At 42.1% G+C, this 25,161-nt stretch overlaps 2 protein-coding genes across 8 annotated transcripts; one reads left to right on the top strand and one right to left on the bottom strand.

Annotated features, from left to right (window-relative positions):
* Window positions 1–385: 385 nt before the first annotated feature.
* On the bottom strand, window positions 386–24,923 carry NPY4R2 (neuropeptide Y receptor Y4-2). Of its 7 annotated transcripts, XM_061634294.1 has the most exons (6): window positions 24,611–24,923; window positions 8,478–8,749; window positions 6,819–6,945; window positions 5,889–5,989; window positions 1,709–1,793; window positions 386–1,629 (listed from the first exon to the last, which is right to left on the bottom strand). In XM_061634294.1, exon 6 carries the CDS (start codon window positions 1,553–1,555, stop codon window positions 443–445), a length of 1,113 nt encoding a protein of 370 aa, XP_061490278.1. In that variant the 5' UTR covers window positions 1,556–1,629; window positions 1,709–1,793; window positions 5,889–5,989; window positions 6,819–6,945; window positions 8,478–8,749; window positions 24,611–24,923; the 3' UTR covers window positions 386–442. The 7 variants fall into 7 exon arrangements, with proteins under 7 accessions (XP_061490278.1, XP_061490283.1, XP_061490282.1 ...); XM_061634299.1 differs by lacking the exon at window positions 24,611–24,923 and having other exon boundaries at window positions 8,478–8,787; XM_061634298.1 differs by lacking the exons at window positions 5,889–5,989; window positions 6,819–6,945; window positions 8,478–8,749 and adding an exon at window positions 22,299–22,402 and having other exon boundaries at window positions 24,420–24,923.
* Window positions 18,850–19,766, top strand: LOC133388611 (dorsalin-1-like). The gene has a single exon (XM_061634573.1). The coding sequence runs from the start codon at window positions 18,850–18,852 to the stop codon at window positions 19,750–19,752; it is 903 nt and encodes a 300-aa protein (XP_061490557.1). The 3' UTR covers window positions 19,753–19,766.
* Window positions 24,924–25,161: the final 238 nt, after the last annotated feature.

Here is a 25,161-nt window from a genome sequence, read left to right as displayed (position 1 = left end):
CAAGGTCACCCAGTGAGTTTCATGGCTGCGTGGGGATTTGAACCCTGGTCTCCCAGGTCCAACATCTTAACCACTACACCACACTGATATTATTTCTAAAAATATAGTGAAGCAACAAGAAAAACAGATGTCTGCAAGATCACAGGTGTTTTCTTGTCTGCTTTGTCTATAACATAAGCTCAATTTCTTGCCAAATCCTGGGTTCTAAAATGTGTAGGGAGCCTCTGAAGGTACAGAAGGCTCCCAGATTGGAGGCTGACAGAACTGCAATGGGGTGGTGGTGATGGAGGATCAAGTGTGATGATCCCCTCTACCCCCCATCTTTAACTCCATTTCCTTAACTTTTTAGCATAACACCCCAAAATGGATTGCATTTGATGGGATTGATTCTCAGGTAGATATTCTCAGGCTGCAGTCTAAGCCTCGAGTCTCTGAGGGTTTATCATAGGGGCCTAATGGGATTCTGCTGAGAGCTTAACAGTGAATCCTTTGACACTTCTGTTTGCCTGGTTGATGTAGGCATCATCTCATGTTCTTGGGCTGAAGAATGATGCTGGCAGTTTAGAATCAGGGCCTTCACTTCTTTTTTGAAGTTCTTGTTTAGAAAGCCATAGATTATAGGATTTATACAGGCAGATGCCATGGCTACCAGGTGGCACAATGAGAAGATCAAATCATGGAGGCAATGAGGAATTATTTTGTAGTTCCAGTCATCAATGCTGTTGAAAACATGCAGTGGCAACCAGCAGACCGCAAAGGCAATAACCATTAATGCCAGCAGGATATTTATCTGCTTCAAGTGAATTGCCCGGCAATTGTAGTTGTGCTTCTTTTCAAACATAGCCTCCCTCTTCTGGAGGCGAAAGTAGATATGCAGATAACACACCACAATAAAGAAAAGAGGGATGCAGTACTGCAGCAGCAGCAATACAGTGGCATAAGTGAGCCTATACTCTTCTGTAGGCCATGAGCATACACAAATAGCCTTGCTTGCATAAGAATCTGTCATATAGAACTGTTCAAAGAAGAAATTTATCAAGGTGGAGTTAGTGACAAAAGGAAGGGACAAAAAAGAAGCAAAGATCCAAACAATTGCAATGCCCAGATAGGCTTGGGAGAGACTGGGCCTCCAGCCCATTGGATTTATAATGAGCTGGTGTCTTTCTAAAGCAATGAGTAAAAGTGACAGGATGGACACAGTCAGAGAAGTACACTGGATGAATGAGGTCATTCTACACATAGCTTCACCAAATATCCAGTAGTTCAACAGGACGGTGACAACGGTGAATGGCAGGCAGAATATGCACATAACAAAGTCTGAGGCAATCAGATTGGTGATAAATACATTAGTGACAATGGCTTTCTCCTTATGTCTGGCCAGGATCCCAATGAAGCACATGTTTCCTAGAACACCAATAATGGTCTCCAAGGTATATGAAGTGACTAGAAACACAGTAATATCTGTACTGTTTCTACAGGGCAAGATGGTGTGGAAGGGGAAACTCCAATTGCTTTGAGGCAGAGATATTGTGTTAAAAGTGATGGTCCTATTCATTATGAAACCAAAGAGATGCAGTTAGTTGATGGTTAGGCACTTCCTGGGATGTTATTACAAGTTGTTGGGATGATCTGCAAAGAAAAGAGACAGTTTAATTTCTCAAGTGAAGGTTTCTTTTAATACGACCAGGGGGCTCTGAATATGACTTACAATTGCAGTGGGAAGAGGGGTTCTATTTTCCAGCAGGCCACTTGTCTGATCAAAATCACTCCATAAATCCATATATCTTTTTCCCCTGTGCAGAAAAAAAGCAGATCAGAAGACAATTTTTAGTACACAAATGGCTTATAGGGAAAGGGTTAAGTACCACTCTCCCACCTTACTGGTACAGTCATATTTTGACACACTCCCCCAAGTTGCCTAACATTTTTTAACAAGCTGGGAGAGACTTCATTGGTCTACATCATGTATACATGAGAAATATCTTCCATCTGTGCATCATTTCCCTCTAATTGGCAGCTCAGTTATTGTCATGTTCAAGCATGAACCTTTCTTGTGTTGATAAGCAGTTAATCACCATATATTTGATAATTAAATGCTTTGTAGTCCATCTTTCAATCATACCATTTTGGAAAAAAGAGGAAACAAAACTATCAGCCAAATTTCTGAAATGGGGGAATCAAGATCCATGTTACTTTCTGTGAGCTCCTGGCAGAAATAACAGATTCCACATAGGCATGTATAGATAGAATCAGAAAGTTGAAAGGGGCCGATGAGGCCATCGAGTCCAACCCCCTGCTCAATACAGGAATCCAAATTAATGCATACCTGGCAGGTGACTGTCCAGTTGCCTCTTGAATGCCTCCAGTGTTGGAGAGCTCCCCACATCCCTAGATAATTGGTTCCATTTTCATACCACTCTAACAGAAAGTTTTTTCTTCAGTTCAGTTGAAATCTGGCTTCCTGCAACTTGAGCCCATTATTCCGTGCCCTGCACTCTGGAATGATCAAGAAGATATCCTGGACCTCCTCTGTGTAGCAACCTTTCATGTACTTGAAGAGTGCTTTCATATCTCCCCTCAGTCTTCTCTTCTCCAGGCTAAACATGCCATTCAGTCTATCCTCATAAGGCCTTGTTTCCAGTACCCTGATCATCCTTGTTGCCCTCCTCTGAACCTGTTCCAGTTTGTCTGCATCCTTCTTAAAGTGTGGTGTCCAGAACTGGATACAGTACTCAAGATGAGTACTTATGTGTGGACTTCCCAGAAGGATTGCTCCGCCTGTGGCTGCCTCTGAGCTGAGCTCTGTCTCAGAGGAAGCTTTTTTCAGTTTAAAACCAGTCAAGAGGAAACTTTGACTGGTGTAAATGTTCCCCCAGGCAAGGGTGAACCGAAGAGATTATCCACAGAAACTTCGTTGGGCTGTCAGTGGCTGGAATTGACCAAGAACCCCCTGGGAAAGGAAAGTATACCTAGCAGCCGAGGACGGAGTTAGGACTTCCAGCAAGCTGGACTGAAAAAAGCGAGACGTTTATTTTCTTTTTAAACAATCTATAACGGGCGAGCCTTCTTCTGTCTAATCTTATCATTTGGCTTAAATTACTACAGAAAAAGAGATTTGTTTAAGAATCAGCAACTAAGATACCTGGGTGAGTTACACTTTTCTTTTTTATACAAGGAATCAAGGAGGAGGAAAGAAAATCTAAACAACTTATTTTATTTTTTATGGCAAAAAGCTGGCCTGAATTTGGAATTATAAAGATTAAAACGGATGAGGGGCAACTTATCCGATGAGAAACTCTAATTTAGATGATTATTTGATTGATATGTATTTGGGACTATTTTTTCTTGGACTACTTTCTTTGGACGAATCTGCTGTTCGTGTATGTTACTAATTGTTCGGTGCTGTGAACCAAATTTGGTTTGCATTCTTGGACGTGAGGGAGATAAGAACTGTGCTGGCCAGATGATGTCAATAAGCCTGGAATATTAACTCTTTTGTTGTTGGAAATAGACTGCCTTTATGTTTGGGAACAGTGTCAACAGGCCTGGAATATTAACTCCCTTATTGCTGGAAAAAGAAGCAAATTACTCTTTGCTTGGGAATTGTGGCTATATTGGAAATTAGAAGGGTTTTTTCTTCGGCTTTAAGAATGACAATCAAAGAAGTGGCAGAGACCCTGGATGTACCCCTGGAAGGGTTTTCCCCTCTGGATATGTTTCAGAAGATAATGGATGAGATTAAGATAACGAAACAAGAACTGGGACAGAGTAGACAAGAGATGGCAACTGAATTTGGTAAAGTGAAACAGGAGCTGAAAGAAATAAAGGATTATATGAGAAAAGAAGCAGATAGAAAACAAGCAATAGAAGATGAAAAAGAAATTAAAGGGAAGGAGCAAATTCTGGAGATTGGATCAGATATATCAAATGTGGATTTGGACTATGGCAAAAATTAAAGGGAGGATGCAAGTCCTGGAGATTGGAACAGATATATTTGGAAAAATATTTGGAGTTTGTGGATCCTGGAGATAAAGATTACTGTTTGGAATTCGGCGTTGTCCCTGGAGAAATTGATGAAGATATCAGAGATAAAGCTATCAATGTTTCGATGGAATTTCTGGACTGGAATGATTTGATGGAACTTGAAATAGAGAAAATTTATAGAATTAATTCCAGATATGTGACAATGGAAAAACTCTCAAGAGATGTGCTAGTACATTTCGTAAAAAAGAGGAACAGAGATATGACTTTACAACAATATTTCAGCAACACATTCAGAACTGATGGCAAGGAAATATTTGTGATGAAGGAAATTCCCATCAGACTCTTACTATATGACTATGATTATGACAGCAAGATTATTATGGGTGCAAGGATGGAAGTTGGAAGATGGAATTAACACTGATAATGGAAAAATGGCTATTGAAATTACTGGACCTAGCAGATTTGATGAGATGGATTAATTGACATGTTTATTTGGAGAAAAATCGATGGATATATTTCTCAAGGAGTGGAAACCTCTCTTTGACTTTTTGCGGAAAGAATAAAGTGATGTTAATGAGATTTGATGATTAATTAAGATAACTACTGGAGGAAAGTGATTTTGTAATATATTAAGAGACAGGTTTGTTATATATCATAGACTTATAACTGATCTGCGACAAATCGGAAGTCAACATTTTATTTTATTGTTTAATTTGTTTCTTTTTTGTTTTGTTTTGTTTTGTTTTGTGTTTGAAAATTTGAATAAAATTAATGATAAAAAAAAAGATGAGTACTTATGTCTGGCGAAAACCAGGGCCAAATAGAGGGGAACCAATACTTGACGCGATTTAGAAACTATACTGTTCATGCAGCCTAAAAGAGCATGAATATTACTCTATCATCCCTGGCCATGGGTTTGACAATATCTGGAGGGCACCACATTGGATATCTCTGAAAAGTTTACAAATGCAAGCCACAAAAGGAACACAAAACCCACACCATAGAAAGTAATGAATAAAAAAAAATACAGTTTCCATGGTCCTGTTCTGGCAGCTGTAGCATTCTCAGCATTTAACATCTTATTGGGGGGTGGAGAGAAGGGGAAACTGTTCTTGCTGGACACTCAGGAAGAGGCTGAAATACTGAGGGTGATATTCAACTAATGTGCAAGGATTTCTGCTTGTGCAGTGGGCTTTCCTCCCTTTTCCTCACACGGCATGTGCCCCTCACCCTCTTCAAGTCTGCTCCAGAGGTTTGGGGAACCCCTAGAACAGATCTATGGGACATATGAGGGGAGGAGAGAGGGAGAACAGTCCATTGCACAAGCAGAAATCGTTGCATTGACAGAACATTCATGTAGTTCTTCATTGGACACAACCTTGAGGGTTTACTATCTAAACTAACAAAGCTATTCATACTTGAGAAGTTCCAGGTTAGTTTCTTTGGAATGAGGTCACAAGGGGGGGTATTGGTGTTTTGTAATATTTGGTTCAATTACGAACACATAGGTTGTGCATACAGGTAGGTGGAGATACAACTTCACTCCAAAAGTATCTAAAATCAACCACTCACACATCAGATCTCCAAATAAACGGCCAACACTATAAATTGCTCTTAAGCTTTCAGAGCCTCAGGACTCAGCTCTCTGATGCTGTCTGCCTTAAAACCGCAGTTGCGCTCCCTCCCTTATACACAGACAGCTTAATGACATCATTCCTAGCCAGAGGTGGATGGGGTGGGCAAGATAAGCAATGAATCCCACATGGCTCGCTCCATTCAGAGATATCTCCAGTTAACTTTTAATATATTAGTTCCCGTGAAAACATATCACCTATACTTGGCTAACCATTTAATTCCCATGGCAATCATTACCTATATTTGCTTAACAAATTGAATTTGCTTACCAAACCTTTACAACTAGTTTGACTACTTTAGCAATCTTCCTCTTGTCCAGACCAGAATCTTCCAATTAGAGAGAGGCCATCTAATCCAACAACAGTACCTACTTTAGGGAGATGGACAGAGAGCAGGCCACTGCTGTCAACCACTGCAATACTATGCAACGTTATTAAGCTAACAATTATACATATTTTTATTCTGGATACAAAGAAAAATCTTTACTTGAAATCTTGGCTGCAGAATGAAAGGTAACTTAATGAATGAATGACAAATGTTTAAAGCTATGCTCTCAATTTTATTTTTGTTTACTTTCATAATTGTTATGCTGTAAAAACCTTTCAGAACAATCTTTAAAATTATTTTAATCAAAATGCTACATTTGAATGATTCATTAATATGTAAATTTAATCAATACATAACAGTGTTATCCTATGAATCCTCAGAAGCACACCCCATTGAGTTTAATGGGGATTCTTCCCAGGTAGCTGTGTATATGATTGCAATCTAATTGTCTACAAATCTGAGGACTGACTAAAATTTCTTTAACCAGGTTGCAACATTAATTTAACCAGAACCTACTGAATTTGGATTTGGATACTAATATTTAACTGTATGCACAGCTAATTTCCATTTTCTTGTAATATTTAACATTACTGTTAGATTAGTTTCCTACCAAATCTATGTACTAAAGCAAGGCTTCCCATTTGCAAAATTTCCTGTGATTTTTGTTCCTATTGATGAGGTACAGCACTAGGTCCTTGTTGACCTACAACTCCCATAAGTCCCAGCAAGCATGGCCAAGGGCCAGAGATGATGGGAGTTGTAATTCAGCAACATCTGGAGGACCAAAAGTTCCCCCACCTTTGTTAGAGTCTTATGGAAGAATGTGGGAAGAGATAGCAGACATTCAAATTAGACTCTTTTAGATGTCATACATGTATCAGGTTGCACCAAGGCCTACTGAGAAGAAAGCACACCAATGGCTGATTCCCCATCTCTGCAATTACAAAAACCAGCTGTTGCTCAGGTTTATCTCATCTTCAGGCAAATCACACAGATTCCCTGAAAAATGGAAAACAGACATATCAAGAAACGGCAGTCTTTATACTAAAAGAGGTAGACTCTCTGGACTTTTTCTTATGAGTACAAAATTGATTTTCCAGACATTTCACTTGGGTTTCAGGCTTAGTTTTGGCACAGAAACTGCCTTGGTAACCCTGATGGATGAAGTATGCCAGGAGAAGGACTGGGGGAGTACAACCATTTTGATTCTTTTGGACCTCTCAGAGGCTTTTAATATCATTGACCAAGATATCTCACTGGACTGTGAATTGGGAGTTGGGGGCACAGTGTTAAGATGGTTCGTTCCATTTCTATCCGCATAGCTGGTATTAGAGTGCAGTTGTTTTTCAAGTTCATGTTTCCATGTATTTCACGGGGTTTGAGCAAATGTGTGTTCCTTTAGAACATCTTGTGGCTTAAAGAAGTCAAATCATACTCACAAATCACCAGTGGGCTATGCTGTCTGAATACTCTTTCCTTCTTAAGTATATCTTAAGATATCCTTTCCCTACAATTACCTAATACGTATTATCTTTCAGGAAATATTCAAATACGAATGTTTTCATTAAATATGAATCCTTGATTATTCAGGGCCAGTATTCTTGCTGCTAGCCATACAATTAAAAACACCAAAAGCAAGTCTTAAAGATTTGTGTTGAGTGCAAGAGAAAAAGATGTCTACATTTTAGAGTGATGCCACCAATGTGATATCTAGAAGGGGAAACACTCCTAAGGCTGGACTTCAGAAAATGCTGAAGGCACAAGGATAAAAATATGTTAAAATCTTTGAATGCTTTCACTGCATTCATTTCATAAAATCCCTTAGGAAAGACATAAGGAGAACCATGCCTATGTCTAGGATCAGTATGCATTCAATAGCATACATTATATTCCTCACCCAGGGCCACATAAAAGACTGAGGTGTCACCATTCTGAAGCATATATGAATCAAGAAAATGCTCTCTTTTCCTCCACCTAAAACCACCTTTAAAAAAATCTGCCAGCAATCACATACATAACTGTGTGTGCTCTGCGAGCTGCACCTGTGTGCCCCTCATTCTGCTGCAGCAGAAAATATAAACTTGCATTTATATTGAAATGCATTATGGTTATGGTAGCTGGACTTTCATTATTCTTAGCTTTCCTCTGACTGATATCAGGGTACTCATTCTGTTTAGTGATGAAGGAATTGCCACACAGGGAATTTCCAAGAAACCCATCACTTCTGTCAGTCTTACTGATTTGTTATAAGCCACTTCAGGAGAGATTTTTAACTGACAAGTGGGCTAAAACCACTTTAAACAAATATCCAGATAATTTTAGAATTATCCAGGGGTATAATTTAACATGAAGTGAGTTAATTTTTCTGACATCTCCCCACCCCACCCATCAACATCTAAATGTTGATTTCAGGAGATCAGAAGCAGCTGCTTTCTAATCAGACAACAACAAAAAATAGCTACAAGGAGTAGAATCATATTTTTTAATTCTCTTGGTGGATGCTGAGGAAAAAGTATTTACAAAAGCCTTACCTTTGTTACTCCACAGCCCCTTTTGTGCAAGCACATACCAGGTACCTTCACAGGCAGAATCAAATGGAGTGATAGGGCAGCAGATCCAGCATCAAATCACCTCGCTGGGCTTCAGACTTGCTCCTCTCTTTTCTATCTCAGTAGAAGATTTGGGTGCCAGCTCCTCTTCTACATGTCTCGCCCTACAAAGGGACTTTAGCTGAGCAGTTTGGGTGTGAATACAAATCTCTGGCTCCCTCTTGTTGTCTCCTCAGAATAAAAGCAAATTGTAACTGGGGGGGGTGGCAGAAAGAAAATGCAAATAATGCAAGGCAGATACACAATGGGCATGGCAGACAAATTGGTATAAACAATCCAGACTGACTGCATTCAACCTTATTGGCTGGACATCCCAATCTTAGAGGTTTTGCTCTCCAGAAAGGCAGGTTCTTTTCATTTCCAGCACCAAAGGTTTGATTTGTCAGTCATGGTGAGATTTTGTCTTGTGATGACTGTTACTCAGTCAGACCAAGGCTTGGAGTATCCAAGGGAATCTGATCAGCTTGATTAGATGGGACAGCAAAGAGCACAAAAAACAAAGAAAGCAAGGTAGGGTTACATAGACCAAAGTAAAATGCAGTGAAATGAAAAGAGAAGCTGCCATCAGAAGTCCTGTTTCTGTTCTACTGAGAATTATCCAGAAAGGTAGAAGGCAATCACCAACCTAGCCAATCGTAGGCTGGTACTCATTCACACAACGTACTCTGAGAGGAAGGTACAACTTGTCTTGGCTCCCTAGCACAGCGTCCCTCACATATTGAGAGACACTCCCTTAGTCACTCTTGCTAAGGGAAACACAGCGTTACTAGTTCAAACCTTGCCTCAAAAATTCTTGACAGAATTGTTATTGCAGTATTTTTGCCCAATGTGTTGGGATCCACTCTAGCATAAAGACAAGGAGGAGATTTGAAGGGCTAGTTAACCATATAGAAATACAAACTACTCTGGGTCGCTATTGGCAAAGCAAGTATTGTGGTGGCATAAGATCATGCCTTCATTGGCTCATCTCTGCCTTTAGCAGCAATAACAGTGAAATTATCCTCATCATTTATTACCTGCCCTTCACCCAAAGGTCCAAGGGTGGGTTACAATAATTTTAAAAGACAACATTAAAAACAATTTAAAACAACCTAAAATCCCAAAATAGGATGGGTCCTAAAAATACATTTCTCAAGGTACAGCATTGCCAGATGCACCTTGGTAGGGAGGGAGTTCCACAACTTAGGGGTTGCCACAGAGAAGGCCCTCTCCCAGGCTACTCCCCAAGCTTCTGAGGATGGCGGAACTACCAAAAAGGCTCCCTCTGCTGCTCTCAACCCCTGAGAGGGTCTGTAGGAGGCATTCTTTCAGATAATTGGGACAAAAATTGTTTAAGGCTTTAAAATACAAGTATGAGCACCTTGAACTGGGCTCGGAAACAAACTGGCAACCAATGTAGCTGTTTTAAATAGCAGCTTTTAAAACTAAAACTAAGAGGAACCCTAGCCAGTAATCTGACTGCTGCATTTTGGACCAGTTGAAGTTTCTGCATTGTCTTCAAGAGTAGTTCCACATACAGTGCATTGCAATAATTTAATCTGGAAGTTACCACAGGGTGAAGTACTGTGGCCAAGTCATCTCTGTCCAAAAGGGGCCGAACCGAGTGAACCAGACAGAGCTGGAAAAAGGTACTCCTATCCACTGAGGCCACCTGAGCCTCCAGTGACAATATTGTATACTCCAAGGAAGTGCAACCCCATCCAGAACATCCTCCCCACCTTCTGAACATGAGAACTCTAGAGATACAACTGCTCTGTCTTTTCAGGATTCCATCTCAATTTATTTGCCCACAATGCAGCGCATCACCACCTCTAAGCACCAGTCCAGCACCTCAACTTTCTTTCCCAATTCAAACAGAACAAACAGATAATAATAGCTCCCAGTGACCTCATATAGGTGTTAAATAGCAAGGGGGACAAGATGGAACCCTGTGGAACACCACAGAATAGATCTCATGATGTCAAACAGATGTCCCATTACTACTTTTTGGAAGCAGCTCTGAGATGCTCCAGAAGTATACCATGGTCAACAGTATCAAAAGCCACTGGGAGACCAAGAAGAATGGGCAGGGTGACACTCCCTTTATCTCTTTCTTGACAAATGTCATCACCCAGGGTGACCAAGTCAGTTTCAAGGCCAGGCTTGAAGCCAGACTGGGATGGAGCCAAATAATCAGTTTCTTCCAAGCATGCTTGAAGCTGGACTGCCACAACCTTCTTGAGTACCTTGCCCCAAAAGGGGATATTTGCCATTTGGCGATAGTTGTTTAACTCTTCTGGGGCAAGGAGGTCTTCTTAAGGAGAGGAGATACCACCACCTCTTTATGGCAGATGGTACCTCCTCTAGTGAAGCATTAATCACACCATGGACCCACCCTGTCGACTCCCAGCTAACTATCAGATCTTGATGTAACATCTCTGCATATGCATTCATGCATGACTGGCAGAGAGTCTAGTTCGAAGCATAACTCACACTTTGAATCTTATGCACTTGGCTTTTGCCCAATCTTGCAGAAGAATAATAAAGAAATAGTTTAGCTTTATTGAAGAGTGATGCACTATGGTGCTGCACTTTGCTGACAACTGCTTTTTTGATTTAACTGTCTCAGAAGTTCTTCACCTGCCTACCCTCTCATAACTTATCAACTGCAGGAGTCACTTTTGTGAGCTGTAGGGCCTGTTTCCCCTTAATATAGCACTCCTTGTATCTTGTTTGTTTTATGACCCTGCCTGATTTCCATATACTACCTCTTCAACCCTGTGATTTTACAGCTGATTGAATTCTGCAGAAAAGGGGACTGCTAAAATGTTAAGCCAGTTTCTTTGTTAAGTAATAGTCCTGGCCAGGTCTTTGTAATGAAAGCTAGGACAGAATGTTGCTACAGAAACTAAATAGCTGGAAGGTGAGCAGCTACTTGTGGAAGGTGAGCAAAAAGGGGCATGTCTTTCTTCCCCTCACCTCACCTGGGTGGAAGTGATGTAATCAAGGTGTCGGTGCATGTTAAATAATAAGTACTAAACTTGGAAATTTGATGTGTGTTCAAAACAATTAACAAGAGAGACACAGCTGATGTAGCATTGACAAAGTGTTAAGGAAATAATCAAATGGGCAACTCAGCAATGGTACAAGGAGGCTAAGACCTTACTGATCTTATAAACCCCAAATTCCCAAATAAAGAAACCCAGTAAAAAATAAGGTATGCAGGTAAAAAGTTGGGAGTGGTATTAGTAGCCCTACCACTCCTAACTTTTTACCTGCATACCTTATTTTGTACTGTACAGAATTATCTTCATAATTTATCATGACAGTCTGTAGCTAATTTAGCGATTTTATTGCAATTTTAAAATCCATTAGGGCTACAAAAAGGTTGGATTATATATATTTTTTGCTACATATCCATCATCAACTGATAGATATCATTCCAGACATTGCTGATGATACAGAGGTGCACACAATACAAAAATCTTACACAGTATAAAGTGGAAGCATTTTGTTATTTGCAGAAAGTTGTAGACAAAATGGACAAGTGGATAGCACCCTGCCTTGCTTCGATACATTATATAAATTCTTAAGACATCTCATAACCCAACAACTCTTGTTTCCCATCCATTTAACTTTCTGAAACATCTTCCCAGGCCACTATTGCAACCTGTATGCCTTTCAGGAAAGGCATCTATACAATACTTCCCCCCCTTTTAATGTTATTATTGACTTATCTTTTGTAGCTTTGTTACATATTCACAAACATATTCACAAACCCTTTGCCTTCTCGGTGCTGTAATACCTTGTATGGATTTGCATGATTCAATAGCATCATGCTCCTAAACAAAGAAAAAGTACCACAATATTTCCCCTAGCTCAGCTCAAAGCTGGAGAGTCATTTGATAGTAGCACATATAGCATTATCACACCTACACTGATATTATGCAGGGCCTTGAGCATATATTTGCCTTCAATACTATCTAATAAGTTATTTTGACTGTCCAGCAGTAAAACAGAAGGTGCACCATTTCTTCCACATCTATTTTTTTCCCTATGTACAGAAGCAGAGCTATTTTCTCAGTGAATTAAGAAAAATGCCATTAGAAGTCAGTGGAGTATAATTCACCCTAAATGAACCAGAAAACCTTTATGTACATACCCAATACTATGAGAGCTGCTGGCCTGTGCAGCAATCCCATAGTTCTGGAGAGTTATTATCACAACCATACAGGTGGATGTATCTGTGTATGTCTTTTCCACTAAGACTGCATCAAAAGGACTAAACAAAAGTCATCAGCATTTTTTAAAAAAGGATTTTTTCTAAGGATTGGTAAGATCACTCAAATGAGCTGTGTAGAGAGAACTGCCTTTATTCTAATTAGGCTGCATTCATTCTAAGTGATGCCAACAAACAGGGAAATTTGATCAACCTATGTAGTTTAATTTCATCATCACAGTGTATGTGATCCCTGATTGCTTAGGGTAATTGAGAATGAATGAAAAAGAAAAAAATGGCAGATTGTGGAAAGAGGAGAAACATGGCATTAATGGTGGAAACCAGCTACAAAGAAAGGTCTACAGAGAGCCTCCCCGTCAACCCCCAACATTTGTGCAAAAAAAAAAAAAAGCAAAACTGGAGAACATGGTTTGATTCACACAACTTTCCAGCATAATAGGATTACAACCTGAAAGCAACCCCAACTCTGTATGTAAAGACGATCTAATTTAGGTTGTAGTTCTGCTTGCAGTTTCTTATACCCCATCAATTTGAACTAGATTGAAGCAGCCTGTTTGCAGGATATCACCCTTAGTCTTTAGTCTAAGATAATTTTTAGAGTGATGGGTTTACATAGGTAGAAAGGGCATGAGCTGAAAAGCAATGGGGCCTCAGACAGTTTACAGCATGTTCCCTGTAAAGGAATCCCAAATGAACAAACATCCCTACAATATGTAGCTGTTTAAGTCAGTTTAAAAATAAGAGAGACTTCCCAGTGGTATTAACAGCACCCGAGACAGTGAAAGTGAAATGATCCGAGAGCTACAGATGTGTTCTTTTCTGCCAGTGTACTTTGTTCTGTCTCTTCACTCTGCATTCAGCTTAGAGCATCTTTAAGAATATTCTGGTAGTTTGTAAACAGAGAGAAAGAGAAACACATGAATGCTGTGCTGAGGTTGGCCTACACCAATGGAAACATCTGTGTGAAATTAATAAGGGGGCCAGCTCATATCAACAGAAGCAGCTCTATCATTGGCAGTACATTTGCTTCATTGCTTCTGTAGGTGAGCTCCTTTTATGAGTAATCAGAAACCAAATACAAACCAAAGGCAGTTAAATCCTAGAGCAAATGGTACAGTACACCAGCAGGTCCAGTTATCTCTCTACTATTCTGGAAAATATTGCTGCAGCACTAGGCTGTGCTGGACATGCACTGAGACTTTGGGTTTACCATATGCAACTGTGGCAAACCTCAGTGAAGCATGGTGGTGTCCCTCAGCAGGTATACAAGGCCTTGCTATGTGTGCGCAGAGGCTGCCAACTAACCAAACGTGACCATCCAGGTCTCCAGCATATGTGAACTATGTCATCAACATGTGTGACACACCCAAGGTGAATTTCTACACCACTTATCTCACCTAAGAACCATCAATCAGTACAACTAAAGGGGTATATAGTTACTATATTAACTAGAAGTGAAATTGGATCAGTCCTTTCCCATGTTGCCTAAAGTATGTTCACATAAAGACTGGAAAAGCTGGTCAGGGTAGCTGGGAGAAGGGTTGGCAGCCAAGGACTGAGGATCTCTAAAGAGAACAATGTCATGAAAAGGAAAACTTGAATTAAAAGGCAGCAAGACATCCTTTTGGATATTACCCTTTGATCATTGCTGGGAATTCACTATCTGGCTGATTTTAGTAGTAGGCCACAGAAACCAATAGAAACTTTAGTAGAAAGTGCCTCTATGTATTTGCTGTGTATGGATGGTGTACTGAAAAATTATTCCTCAAAAATGATAATTTCCTTGGTTTCTGATCATTTATTTATGTTTAAAGATGACAATGAGGACACTGAACTTGTCAAGCATTATTAATACCTTGCCACAGACATTAACCAAAATGGAGACAATAGTCAAGAAATCAGAAGAAGGCTAGGACTGGGGAGGGCAGCTATGAGAGAACTAGAAAAGGTCCTCAAATGCAAAGATGTATCACTCAACACTAAAGTCAGGATCATTCACACCATGGTATTCCACATCTCTATGTATGGATGCAAAAGTTGGACAGTGAAAAAAGTGGATAAGAAAAATCAGCTCATTTGAAATATGGTGTTGGAAAAGAGCTTTGCAGGTACCATGGACTGGGAAAAAGACAAATAACTGGGTGTTAGAACAAATGAACCAGAACTATCATTAGAAGATAAAATGATGAAACTGAGGTTATCATACTTGGGACACATAATGAGAGGACATGATTCAGTAGGAAAGACAATAATGCTGGGGAAAACAGAAGGGACATATGCAGTGGGGAACTGACTCTATTCGTGGAAGTTTCTCACAAACTCTGTGTGTTTTCCCCATCACACATTGGGGAATACATGAGGGGGAATCCCTAGATAAGGCTTTTCTTGCTCTTCTGCTCTTCCAGTGGAGCTATCACTGAAGTTTGTATGCGCTTGGCTCAGAATACAAATGTGTGCCACTCCTAACGCTCAGCTGCATTACGGAGTAAGCAGCGTTTCACCCCAAAATTCTTCTCCAGCTTGGATTGGAAGTTGAAACCTAAGTGTTCTTAAATTCTTCCTTTTCATCATGCCCTCAACCTTTCAGCTTGCTCTGTGAGTCAGGTCAGTTCAAGTTTCACAAGCTTGTTCCAGAAAGTTTATTTTAACTGTAATTCTTGTGCTGCGCTTCCACAACAATAGATGGAGGCTCAGATATTAAGCCTTACTGTGATCACAGCGGTGTTACCACCATCCCTATTTTCATCTATGAAATGTTGGGAGGCCCACACCATTTCCCTTCCTTGGTCTGTGGGCAGACTATGTGTCACTACTTTGTTTTACATAAGCACTCTAACAAAAACAACAGGCATCCATCAGTTACTGAAGTTGCAAGATTAAGACCTACTCCTCAATATTCAGTTTCATATCTCCACACCCTAAATAATAGAACGCTATGGTAACAATGTTTATCAATTTGCTCCTATAGATATTGCCTCTCTCTCTTCGAGGGGAACTCGACCCAGGCAACTAACGACTGTGTCTTGTTCCGGTCCTCCCCGCATCAACAAGTATGCTGGTTGTCCTATCAGCCAGCTCTCAGATCTCCGGATGCTAATTTTAAATGCCAGATCGGTACATAATAAGATCTCCCTCATCCACGATTTAATTGTGGATGAGGCGGCCGATCTGGCATGTATAACTGAGACCTGGGTGGGTGAGCAGGGAGGAATCAGTCTCTCCCAACTGTGTCCGCCTGGATACTTGGTTCAGCATCAGGGTAGACCTGAGGGCCGGGGAGGGGGAGTCGCTGTAGTCTATAAGAGTTCTATCTCCCTCTCCAAGCATCCTATCCATGTGACTACTGGTCTAGAGTGTTTGCACCTCGTGTTGGGTCAAGGGGACAGATTGGGGATTCTGTTGGTGTACTGCCCACCCCGCTGCCAAACGGACTCCCTAACTGAGCTGACAGAAGTGGTCTTGGATATATTGTTGGGATCTCCTAGACTGTTGGTGCTAGGGGATGTCAACGTTCATGCTGAGGCCACCTTATCTGGGGCGGCTCAGGACTTCATGGCCGCCATGACAACCATGGGGCTGTCCCAACACATGTAGCAGGGCATACTCTAGACTTGTTTTTCACAACTGGACATGGAGATGGTGATCTGAATGTGGGGAATCTTACATCAGTCCCTTTGTCATGGACAGATCACCGCTTGTTGAAGTTTAGACTTACAACGGCTTCTCCCTTCTGCAAGGGTGGGGGACCCATTAAGATGGTCCGCCCTCGGAGACTAATGAATCCGGATGGTTTTCAAAGGTCTCTGGGGAGTTTTCCGGCTGATAGGGCTGGCGCTCCTGTCGAAACCCTGGTTGAACTGTGGAATACAGAAATGACCCGGGCAGTTGACATGATCGCTCCTGTGCGCCCTCTCCTGTGTAGAGCTCATACGGCTCCATGGCACACTCCAGAGCTAAGAGCGATGAAACAATATAGGAGACGGCTTGAGTGCAGATGGAGACGGACTCCTGATGGATGCAATTATGCACTCGTAAGTGCCTATACCAAGTTGTATCTAGAGGCAGTGAGGGCGGCAAAAAAGTGTTACTTTGCTACCTCTATTAAAGCATCTATCTGCCGCCCAGCGGAGCTCTTTAAAATTGTCAGAGGGCTATTACATTCTGGCCCTAGCGACATGGTAGAACCAACTAAGGCTCGCTGTAATGAATTTGCTAGGCACTTCCAAGATAAAATCTGTTGCATCCGCCAGGACTTGGACTCCAATGTTACAGCAGTTGAATCATATGAGGTCTCCAGAACACAGCTTTGTCCTGATTTTTTGGATGAGTTTCAGTTGGTGCAGCTCGAGGACGTTGACAAGGTGCTTGGACAGGTGCGTGCAACCACTTCTGTGCTGGATCCTTGCCCCTCTTGGCTAATAAAAGCTAGCAGGGATGGAACTGCTGGCTGGGCCAGGGAAGTGATTAACGCCTCATTGCGAGAGGGAGTGGTCCCTAACTGCCTGAAAGAGGCGGTAGTGAGACCGCTTCTGAAGAAATCTTCACTGGACCCAGAAATTGTTAATAACTATAGGCCGGTAGCAAATGTTCCATTTCTGGGCAAAGTCCTAGAACGAGTGGTTGCGGACCAGCTCCAGACACTCTTGGATGAAACTGATTATCTGGATCCATTTCAATCGGGTTTCAGGCCTGGTTTTGGCACGGAGACAGCCTTGGTCGCCCTGTACGATGACGTTTGTCGGGAGAGAGACAGGGGGAGTGTAACTCTGTTGATTCTCCTTGATCTCTCAGCGGCTTTTGATACCATCGACCATGGTATCCTCCTGGGGAGGCTCGCTGAGCTGGGAGTTGGAGGTACTGCGTGGCAGTGGTTTTGCTCCTACTTGGCAGGTCGTCTCCAGAAGGTAGTGCTTGGGGAGCATTGCTCGATACCCTGGACCCTCCAGTATGGAGTTCCGCAGGGGTCAGTGCGGTCATCAGGAGTTTTGGAGTGCGTTGCCACCAGTATGCTGATGACATGCAGCTCTACTTCTCCTTTTCATCTTTTTCAGGTGAGGCTGTCAATGTGTTGAACCGATGCCTGGCTGCGACAATGGACTGGATGAGAGCTAACAAACTGAGGCTCAATCCAGACAAGACTGAGATGCTGTTAGTGGGTGGTTCTTCTGACCAGATGGTGGATGCTCAACCTGTCCTGGATGGGGTTGCACTCCCCCTGAAGGAACAGGTTTGTAGCTTGGGAGTACTTTTAGAACCATCCCTATCACTTGAGGCTCAAGTAGCCTCGGTGGCACGGAATGCTTTCTACCAACTTCGGTTGGTGGCCCAGCTACGCCCCTATCTGGACAGGGACAACCTTGCTTCAGTTGTCCACACTCTGGTAACCTCTAGACTAGATTACTGCAATGCGCTCTACGTGGGGCTGCCTTTGAAGATGGTTCGGAAACTGCAGCTTGTGCAAAATGCAGCGGCCAGATTGTTAACACGGACCAGGCGGTCCGAACATATAACACCAGTTCTGGCCCGCTTGCATTGGCTGCCTATATGTTTCCGGGCTCGATTCAAGGTGCTAGTTTTAACCTTACACGGCTTGGGACCATGATACTTGATGGAACACCTCTCCCGATATGAACCTACCCGTACACTGCGCTCAACATCGAAGGCCCTTCTCCGGGTGCCTACGCAGAGGGAAGCCCGGAGGATGGTAACAAGAAAAAGGGCCTTCTCAGTGGTGGCCCCCAAATTATGGAACAATCTCCCTGATGAGGTACGCCTGGCACCAACATTGTTGTCTTTTCGGCGCCAGGTTAAGACCTACCTCTTCTCCCAGGCATTCTAGCATTTTAGCATTTCAGTATTGTAGCATTTAGCATTTTAGTATTTTTAGTATTTCAGTATTTTAGTTTAGTATAGGTTTATTTGGAAATTTAATGAGTTATGTTTTAAATTGATTAATGTGTGGTTTTAAATTGTATGTTCATATTTTGATGTTGTGAACCGCCCAGAGAGCTTCGGCTATGGGGCGGTATAAAAATTTAATAAATAAATAAAAATAAATAAATAAATAAATTGGAGATGGATTCCTTTCAAAAATACATGTTGCTTTTCAATGCCTCCATCCCATGGCATGAAGAAGTCACCAGAGCTGAGCTTAGAATCCACACTGTTTGTCAGAAGGCGGCAGAGTGTTTCTCTCCCCTTCAAGGAAACATGCTCATTTATGATGGTGGTCTTGAAGGAAATCACTGGGAGAAGCCAAAAAGCGTCAAATCCTTTCTAGTCTCCAAAGAAATCCATGAATGTGGCTGGCTGATATTTGATGTGTCTGGCACTGTGAAAAGGTGGATCAAGGCAGAAAAAACAAGGACTGCTAGCCAGCTGGAGATGACTGTGGAAAACCACATTCAAAGTGATCTTGCCTGTGGGAAGCTGAAGATCAGCATAACACCTGATTCGCACCATTTGCCCTTGCTGATCGTGTTTTCCAATGATAATCATAACAGAATCAAGGAGAACCACAGGGACCGTCAGGAAATGACTGCGCATGAACAGGAGGCTATGTTTAAGAACTTAGTAAAGAACAATACTATTCATAAACGAAAAGTTTTGTTGGTCAATGGAACCCATCATTTGTCCTTCAGAAGCAAACGCAGTATTGAGAACAACCACTGTCGTAGAACTTCTCTCCGTGTGAATTTCAAAGAAATTGGCTGGAATTGGATCATTGCACCCCCAGATTATGAGGCATTTGAGTGCAAAGGGGGTTGCTTCTTTCCTTTGACTGATAATGTCACCCCAACCAAACATGCTATCGTCCAGACACTGGTGCACTACAAGAATCCCAAGAAAGCTGCCAAAGCCTGTTGTGTTCCCACTAAGCTAGAAGCAATTTCCATGCTTTATAATGATGATGCTGGGACCCCCACTCTGAAATACCAATATGAGGGGATGAAAGTAGCAGAATGTGGCTGCAGGTAGTACCAGGGGACCTCTCATGCATAATCTAAATATCAGAGCTTGGAAGTAACTAGTTACAAGTAACGAATTACTTGTAATTTATTACTTTTTTGAGTAACGAGTGGGTAACTTCATTACATTTTGCTGGTAAGAGAACGAGTAGCAACTTAATTACTTTTGAGGAGTAATTGTAATGTTTCCAGCATTACTTTTGTGCATTACTTGGGGGGGAGCAGGGGAGGTCTTCTGCTCCTCTGATTTGTGAATAAAAATCATGCGCTTCAGATTGGGCTTCTGTGCAGCGTCGTTCCTCCTTCATGCTCAATGGGTGCTTAGGAGGCGACAAGGGAGGAGGTGGAGAGCGAGACAGCGTGGAGAAAACAATTGTTTAAACATTGACAGGAGTGGAAGGAGAAAAGAACTGGAGGCAATATATATATACAAACAATATGTGTGTTGGGGTATCATCATTGCTGGGGGTGGGGTGAGGGGATGTGATATTCTGTTATGCCATTCTGTTAATCTTACGGATAAAAAAAATTATTCTACTAACCTCTGTGTGGTGTGTGCTTATTTTTAATTTTGTTTTAGGCTACTTAGATGCCAAGGCCAGCACCTTGTAGGCAATTTTTTTAAAGTAACTAAAATGTAATTGTAGCAATTACTTTTGAGGAAAAGTAAAGTAATCGGTTACTTTCAGAGCAATTGCAATTGTAACGGTAATTACTACTTTTTGGGGCCATGTAATCGTAACTCTAATTTATTACTTTTTTAAAGTAAGCTTCCAAGCTCTGCTAAATATAATGTTGATCATGTAGCCCTTTCACTTTCATGGAATGCCTCTTCTTTGTAAATAAAGTCTGAATATAAGCTGTTGTATTCCAAGCTGACTCCTACATATCTCTCTGACTCTCTCTCCGACTAGTGAGAGAGAGAAAAAATCTGACCAAAACCAAGAAGTCCTGGCTCTGTTCAAAAAATAAAACAGCTACAGCTTTTGTTAAGGTATCCCATTAACGAGTCCACCCATTATATTGCAAATATTCCTTATTGATCTTGACATGGATGGGTCTCATTGACACATTAGCTATGTTTAGGACATTAGCCATTGCTATGAATGGTCTCATTAGCTGCTAATTGTGCACACTGGTGATATAGTTACAGACATGTCCTTTTGGGGTGAAGTGGGGGAAGGTGGCGTTTGTTCATTTTTTTTCTTATGGAAATTTAAGAGAAAGTATTTATAAAACATTTCCTTTTAACAGAAAATAATGTCCATTGCATTATGACCAAACTAAATTCAAAAAAGTTTCTTTGCTTTCTCAATGATAACTGCTGATTCTGAGACCAAATAATAAAACTTAATTTTTTGTTTTCAATAGTACTGATATTTAGCAGTTTGAAACTCTGTAGCTCTTTAAGGGTGTTTATAGCTGCTTGGGCTGCTTGTATAAAATTTAAATTTAAAACTTGAAAAATGAGAATCTGAGAGAAAATGAAAGCTTACAGATTTGTTCATCTCTAGTTAGAAACCCTAATTGTTGTTATTGTTTCTAATTTTCAGGTACAATCTGCAGAGGAGTAAAAATAAAAGATACAAACATTTAGGGGCCACCAGGCTTGGTGAGACTGGCCAAAGCTAGAAAACAAAACCAGGGACTCAAATTCTCCAAAACTACATGGACAGCATTGTTAATACCAAAATGTCTGTTTAAGTAAATTCCATACTTACACATGCATGCTGGCTGGATAAAGCTGCAGTTTTTGAATTATTATATCATTTGAATTTCATATCACCCGCAAGGGTTTGGTTTGGTTAGAGAGAGAGACAGAGAGAGTGTGTTCTGCCCCATCTCTGTCTTCTGCACCTTTGGTGCTTTCAACAACTCTGCAGACACATTATTGAAGTCAATGTCATTAAGGGACAAGGATATTATGGCACAAAAGGTTATCGCTGTGTTATTTGCAACAGAATAGGGTTAGCGGAAGCAACTAGTTCGGCTAAGATAAAAACGTTATAATTAAATTTGGTTAGGTTTATAGTACACTTAGAAGTGGCATCAAACCTAGTAGATTCAGCCAACTAAAAACAGGGCTGCAACACCTGTAAGCAGGGTGGTTCTCTCTGTCTTTAGTTAAGCACAGGGGAAATGGGGAAAGAGTTGAGTTATTTGGAGATTAAAGAGCCACATTTCATCTCTATATGGAAATACATGGGATCGTACAGAAATAATTTGGGTGGGATGGTTTAATACCATCCTGTGGTAGAATATACTATACCGAACCGAACATGTAATATATATGACTGAGTTTTTAGCACTATTGAATGTGAGTGGCATGGGAGATGTCATTAAGCAATGAAGAGTTTCTGATTATATTAGGAGTCGGAAATCCTCTGTTGTATTTCTACAGGAAATGTATAAACCAAAGATAAATTGTTATCTACCACACAAATATTTTGGTTCACAATTTTTGCTACACAGCATTTCAGCTGCGACAACTTGGCTTCATAATAGTGAGAACAAAAAAGGCTTGGATCAGACTAGAGGAATCAATGTGGCTTTTACCATTCCTACCGATCCGCTCGAGTATAGACAACAGCCATCTCTTGCATCTTTCTATAAATCCTGTCATGCCCCTCTCACTGACCAGGAAGCTGGTTCTGTGTTTCCTGGGAGAGAAAAAGAGAGCTCAAGGACTATATTCCAGCTTGGGTTGTTCATAAACAAGTATGTAGTATGTTTGCCTGGCAATTGCACAAGAGTTGCAACTGAAAGGATGTATCTGAGTCTAAACCTGATGGCATGGAGAGCACGCCACCCTTGTGTCCTGCTTTAAAACACCAAGGTGGTGCACATCTATCCTTGCCACAATAGCCTTCATGTTAGAATTATCTTGTGGCAATATGAATAATCGATTTAGGAGGGGCTCTTCTGAGCTACAGGGGCACCCAGTCCATACCTGACCTGGCTGCTCACTGGACCCAAAATGGAAATGGATTGCCTTGAAGTCGATTCATTGCCTTTTCCACTTCACCTTCCTCTGAGGCTCAGAGGCAGTGACAAGGTCACCCAGTGAGCTTCATGGCTGTGTGGGGATTGGAACCCTGGTCTCCCAGGTCGTAGTTCAACACTTTAACCAATATGCCACACTGGCCCCAGGCCTGTTTGTTTCGCTAATTCTGGAAATTAGTGGAATATAGTGGAAGTTTAGGGCACCTTTCTGTGATAAATGATACCAGAAATAATCCATTTGCAAGCTTGGGACCCCAGAAAATTGGGGGAGTTTTGCACTAGCTGCAGCCTCTTCCATGATAGTCATGTCCAGGGCTGACATCAGGCATGACTGGGCCCTTGGGCAGCTTGCTTCTAGCATACAGCTCCCACCTGTTTCACCTACAGAGAGAGAGAGGACGCTTGTCTCCTGCTTGCTGCACACGGTGCGCACACAGGGTTGCCATCAACCAAGATGGCAGCGGAGCCTTCTCTAAGGGGCTGATGTCCCGCCATCTTGGTTGATGGCACGCATGCACGGTATGCTACGCACATGCGTGCACATGCCTGCCATCAACCAAGATAGTGGTAGGAGCATCAGCCCCTTTAAAAAGCCTCTGCCGTCATCGTGGCTGATGGTCACCCTGTGCGTGTGCACACAGCATGTGCAGCCTCAAAACACAGGACAGAGAGGTAGGTGGAGCAAGTGAACGGGTGGGTGGCCTGAAAGCTTCCTCCCTGGAATCTGTGGCAGGCTCCCCCATGCTAACGAGTGCTACTTCCCTGTGGGCCGCAGAGCCCTCGGCCAGGGCCCAAACTGGCTGCCATTGGGTGCTGGCCCTGGCCATGTCAACATGTTCCCACCCTTCAGATTTGTGTCATATTTTTTTGCCTAACAAAAATTATACCATTATTCTGGTGTAGGCATGGGTAGCTGCTTCTCCTTCCTCCTTTTCCCACACACCAGACACTAACTCACACAGTGAATTATGTGTGTAATGGATGAGGGATGAAAGCAAGATGTTGTTTCTTGCAGCAGTGTGAAAAATATTTGTGCAAAATGCTGGTATATCGCCCGAAAAAGGCACAGTTCCTTAACACAACAGATACTGCAGTGTGAAAGGAATTTTAGAAATCAGGCCAGAATTCTACCATGTTAACCTGCAAAACTATTAATGACATCTCTAAAGCTTCATGCACGGTGTGGAAAAAGCGGACAGAGAAGTGTTTTTCCCTTTCTGTCATAACACTAGAACTCAGGGATATCGAATGAAACTGAAAGTTGGAGCTTCAGGACAAAATAAAGTTCTTCACACCGCACAAAAGTTAAACTATGGAATGTGCTTCAATAGGAAGTAATGATGGCCACAACTTCGATTACTTTTGAAATAAATTCATGGAAGACCATTAGCCAGTATGCTAGCAGTATGCCCACGGGGGTTGGAGTGCAAGAGCGTCTGGGGGGGCGCCACATTTCCTAAGGGGGCTACAGCTACATATACACCATACATTCAAAAGCACATCCCCTCCCCACCCCAAAAGAACCCTGGGAACTCTAGTTTACCCCTCAAGGAGCTACAATTCTCAGCACCCTCAACAAACTACAATTCCTAGGCTTCTTTTTTGGGGGGGTGTCTTCTAAATGGAGTGCACGCAGCCACACCGTCCTGTGGCATCTTGAGGGATGCTGCCCACCTATTAAAAAGGTGTCACGGGATTCTGCTGGTTGTTATTCTCCTTAGGTCCATCCCCCCAATCATCCAAAAAGGACCAAAGGTGTTCAAACCCCTTTGGGAGGCTACGCCCCGGCACCTCTTTATGAGAAACATACTAGCCTTTAAGAGGACCAGGACCCTAAACTTTTTTTTTTAATTAACAGAGTTCACCTTCGCCCGATGGAGACGTTCCTCCCTCTCAAAGGTTAAAAATAAATCAAGAGTCTTTCCCCCGCCCTTAAAAAAATAATTATTATTCTTCCAGCAGAATAACCCTTGGAACCGAGTTCGCTCCATACGGGAGCCGGAGAGGCCGCTCCTGCAGCAGCTTACAGGACCGCGGTCTCCAGCCGGCATCCGACGTCCCCCGGAGCGACGTAACGTCGGCCGAAGCCAAACCCCAAACGCCCCGCATGGGCGACCAATGGGAGCGCGCAGCTTGCGCTTCAACGTTCCAACCTAGAACGCCCAGTATCTTCTTGGGCTTCCTGTCCTCTTTGAAGCCGCTGCGTAGGTGCCGTAGGGCTCCGACGCCTTAAAGAGGCAGTGTCGTTTTTCTCCTCCCCGGACTGTGTAGTTTGGGTGCAGATCTATGAGACTGCACACGAAACACTACGGGCAAAGGAACAACAACAAAAATGTAAATTCGTGCCACGCCAAGGGCCCGAGTCCTTTAAACGCCTGGGAGTGCCCCAGCTTTAGTTTTTTCCAGGTGATGCCAC

This window comes from Rhineura floridana, chromosome 7 (genome assembly GCF_030035675.1).
Source record: "Rhineura floridana isolate rRhiFlo1 chromosome 7, rRhiFlo1.hap2, whole genome shotgun sequence".
Classification (NCBI taxonomy): Eukaryota; Metazoa; Chordata; class Lepidosauria; order Squamata; family Rhineuridae; genus Rhineura; species Rhineura floridana.
The sequence above is the reverse complement of the archived record's forward strand: the minus strand, read 5'-3'. Positions and strand labels throughout refer to the sequence as shown.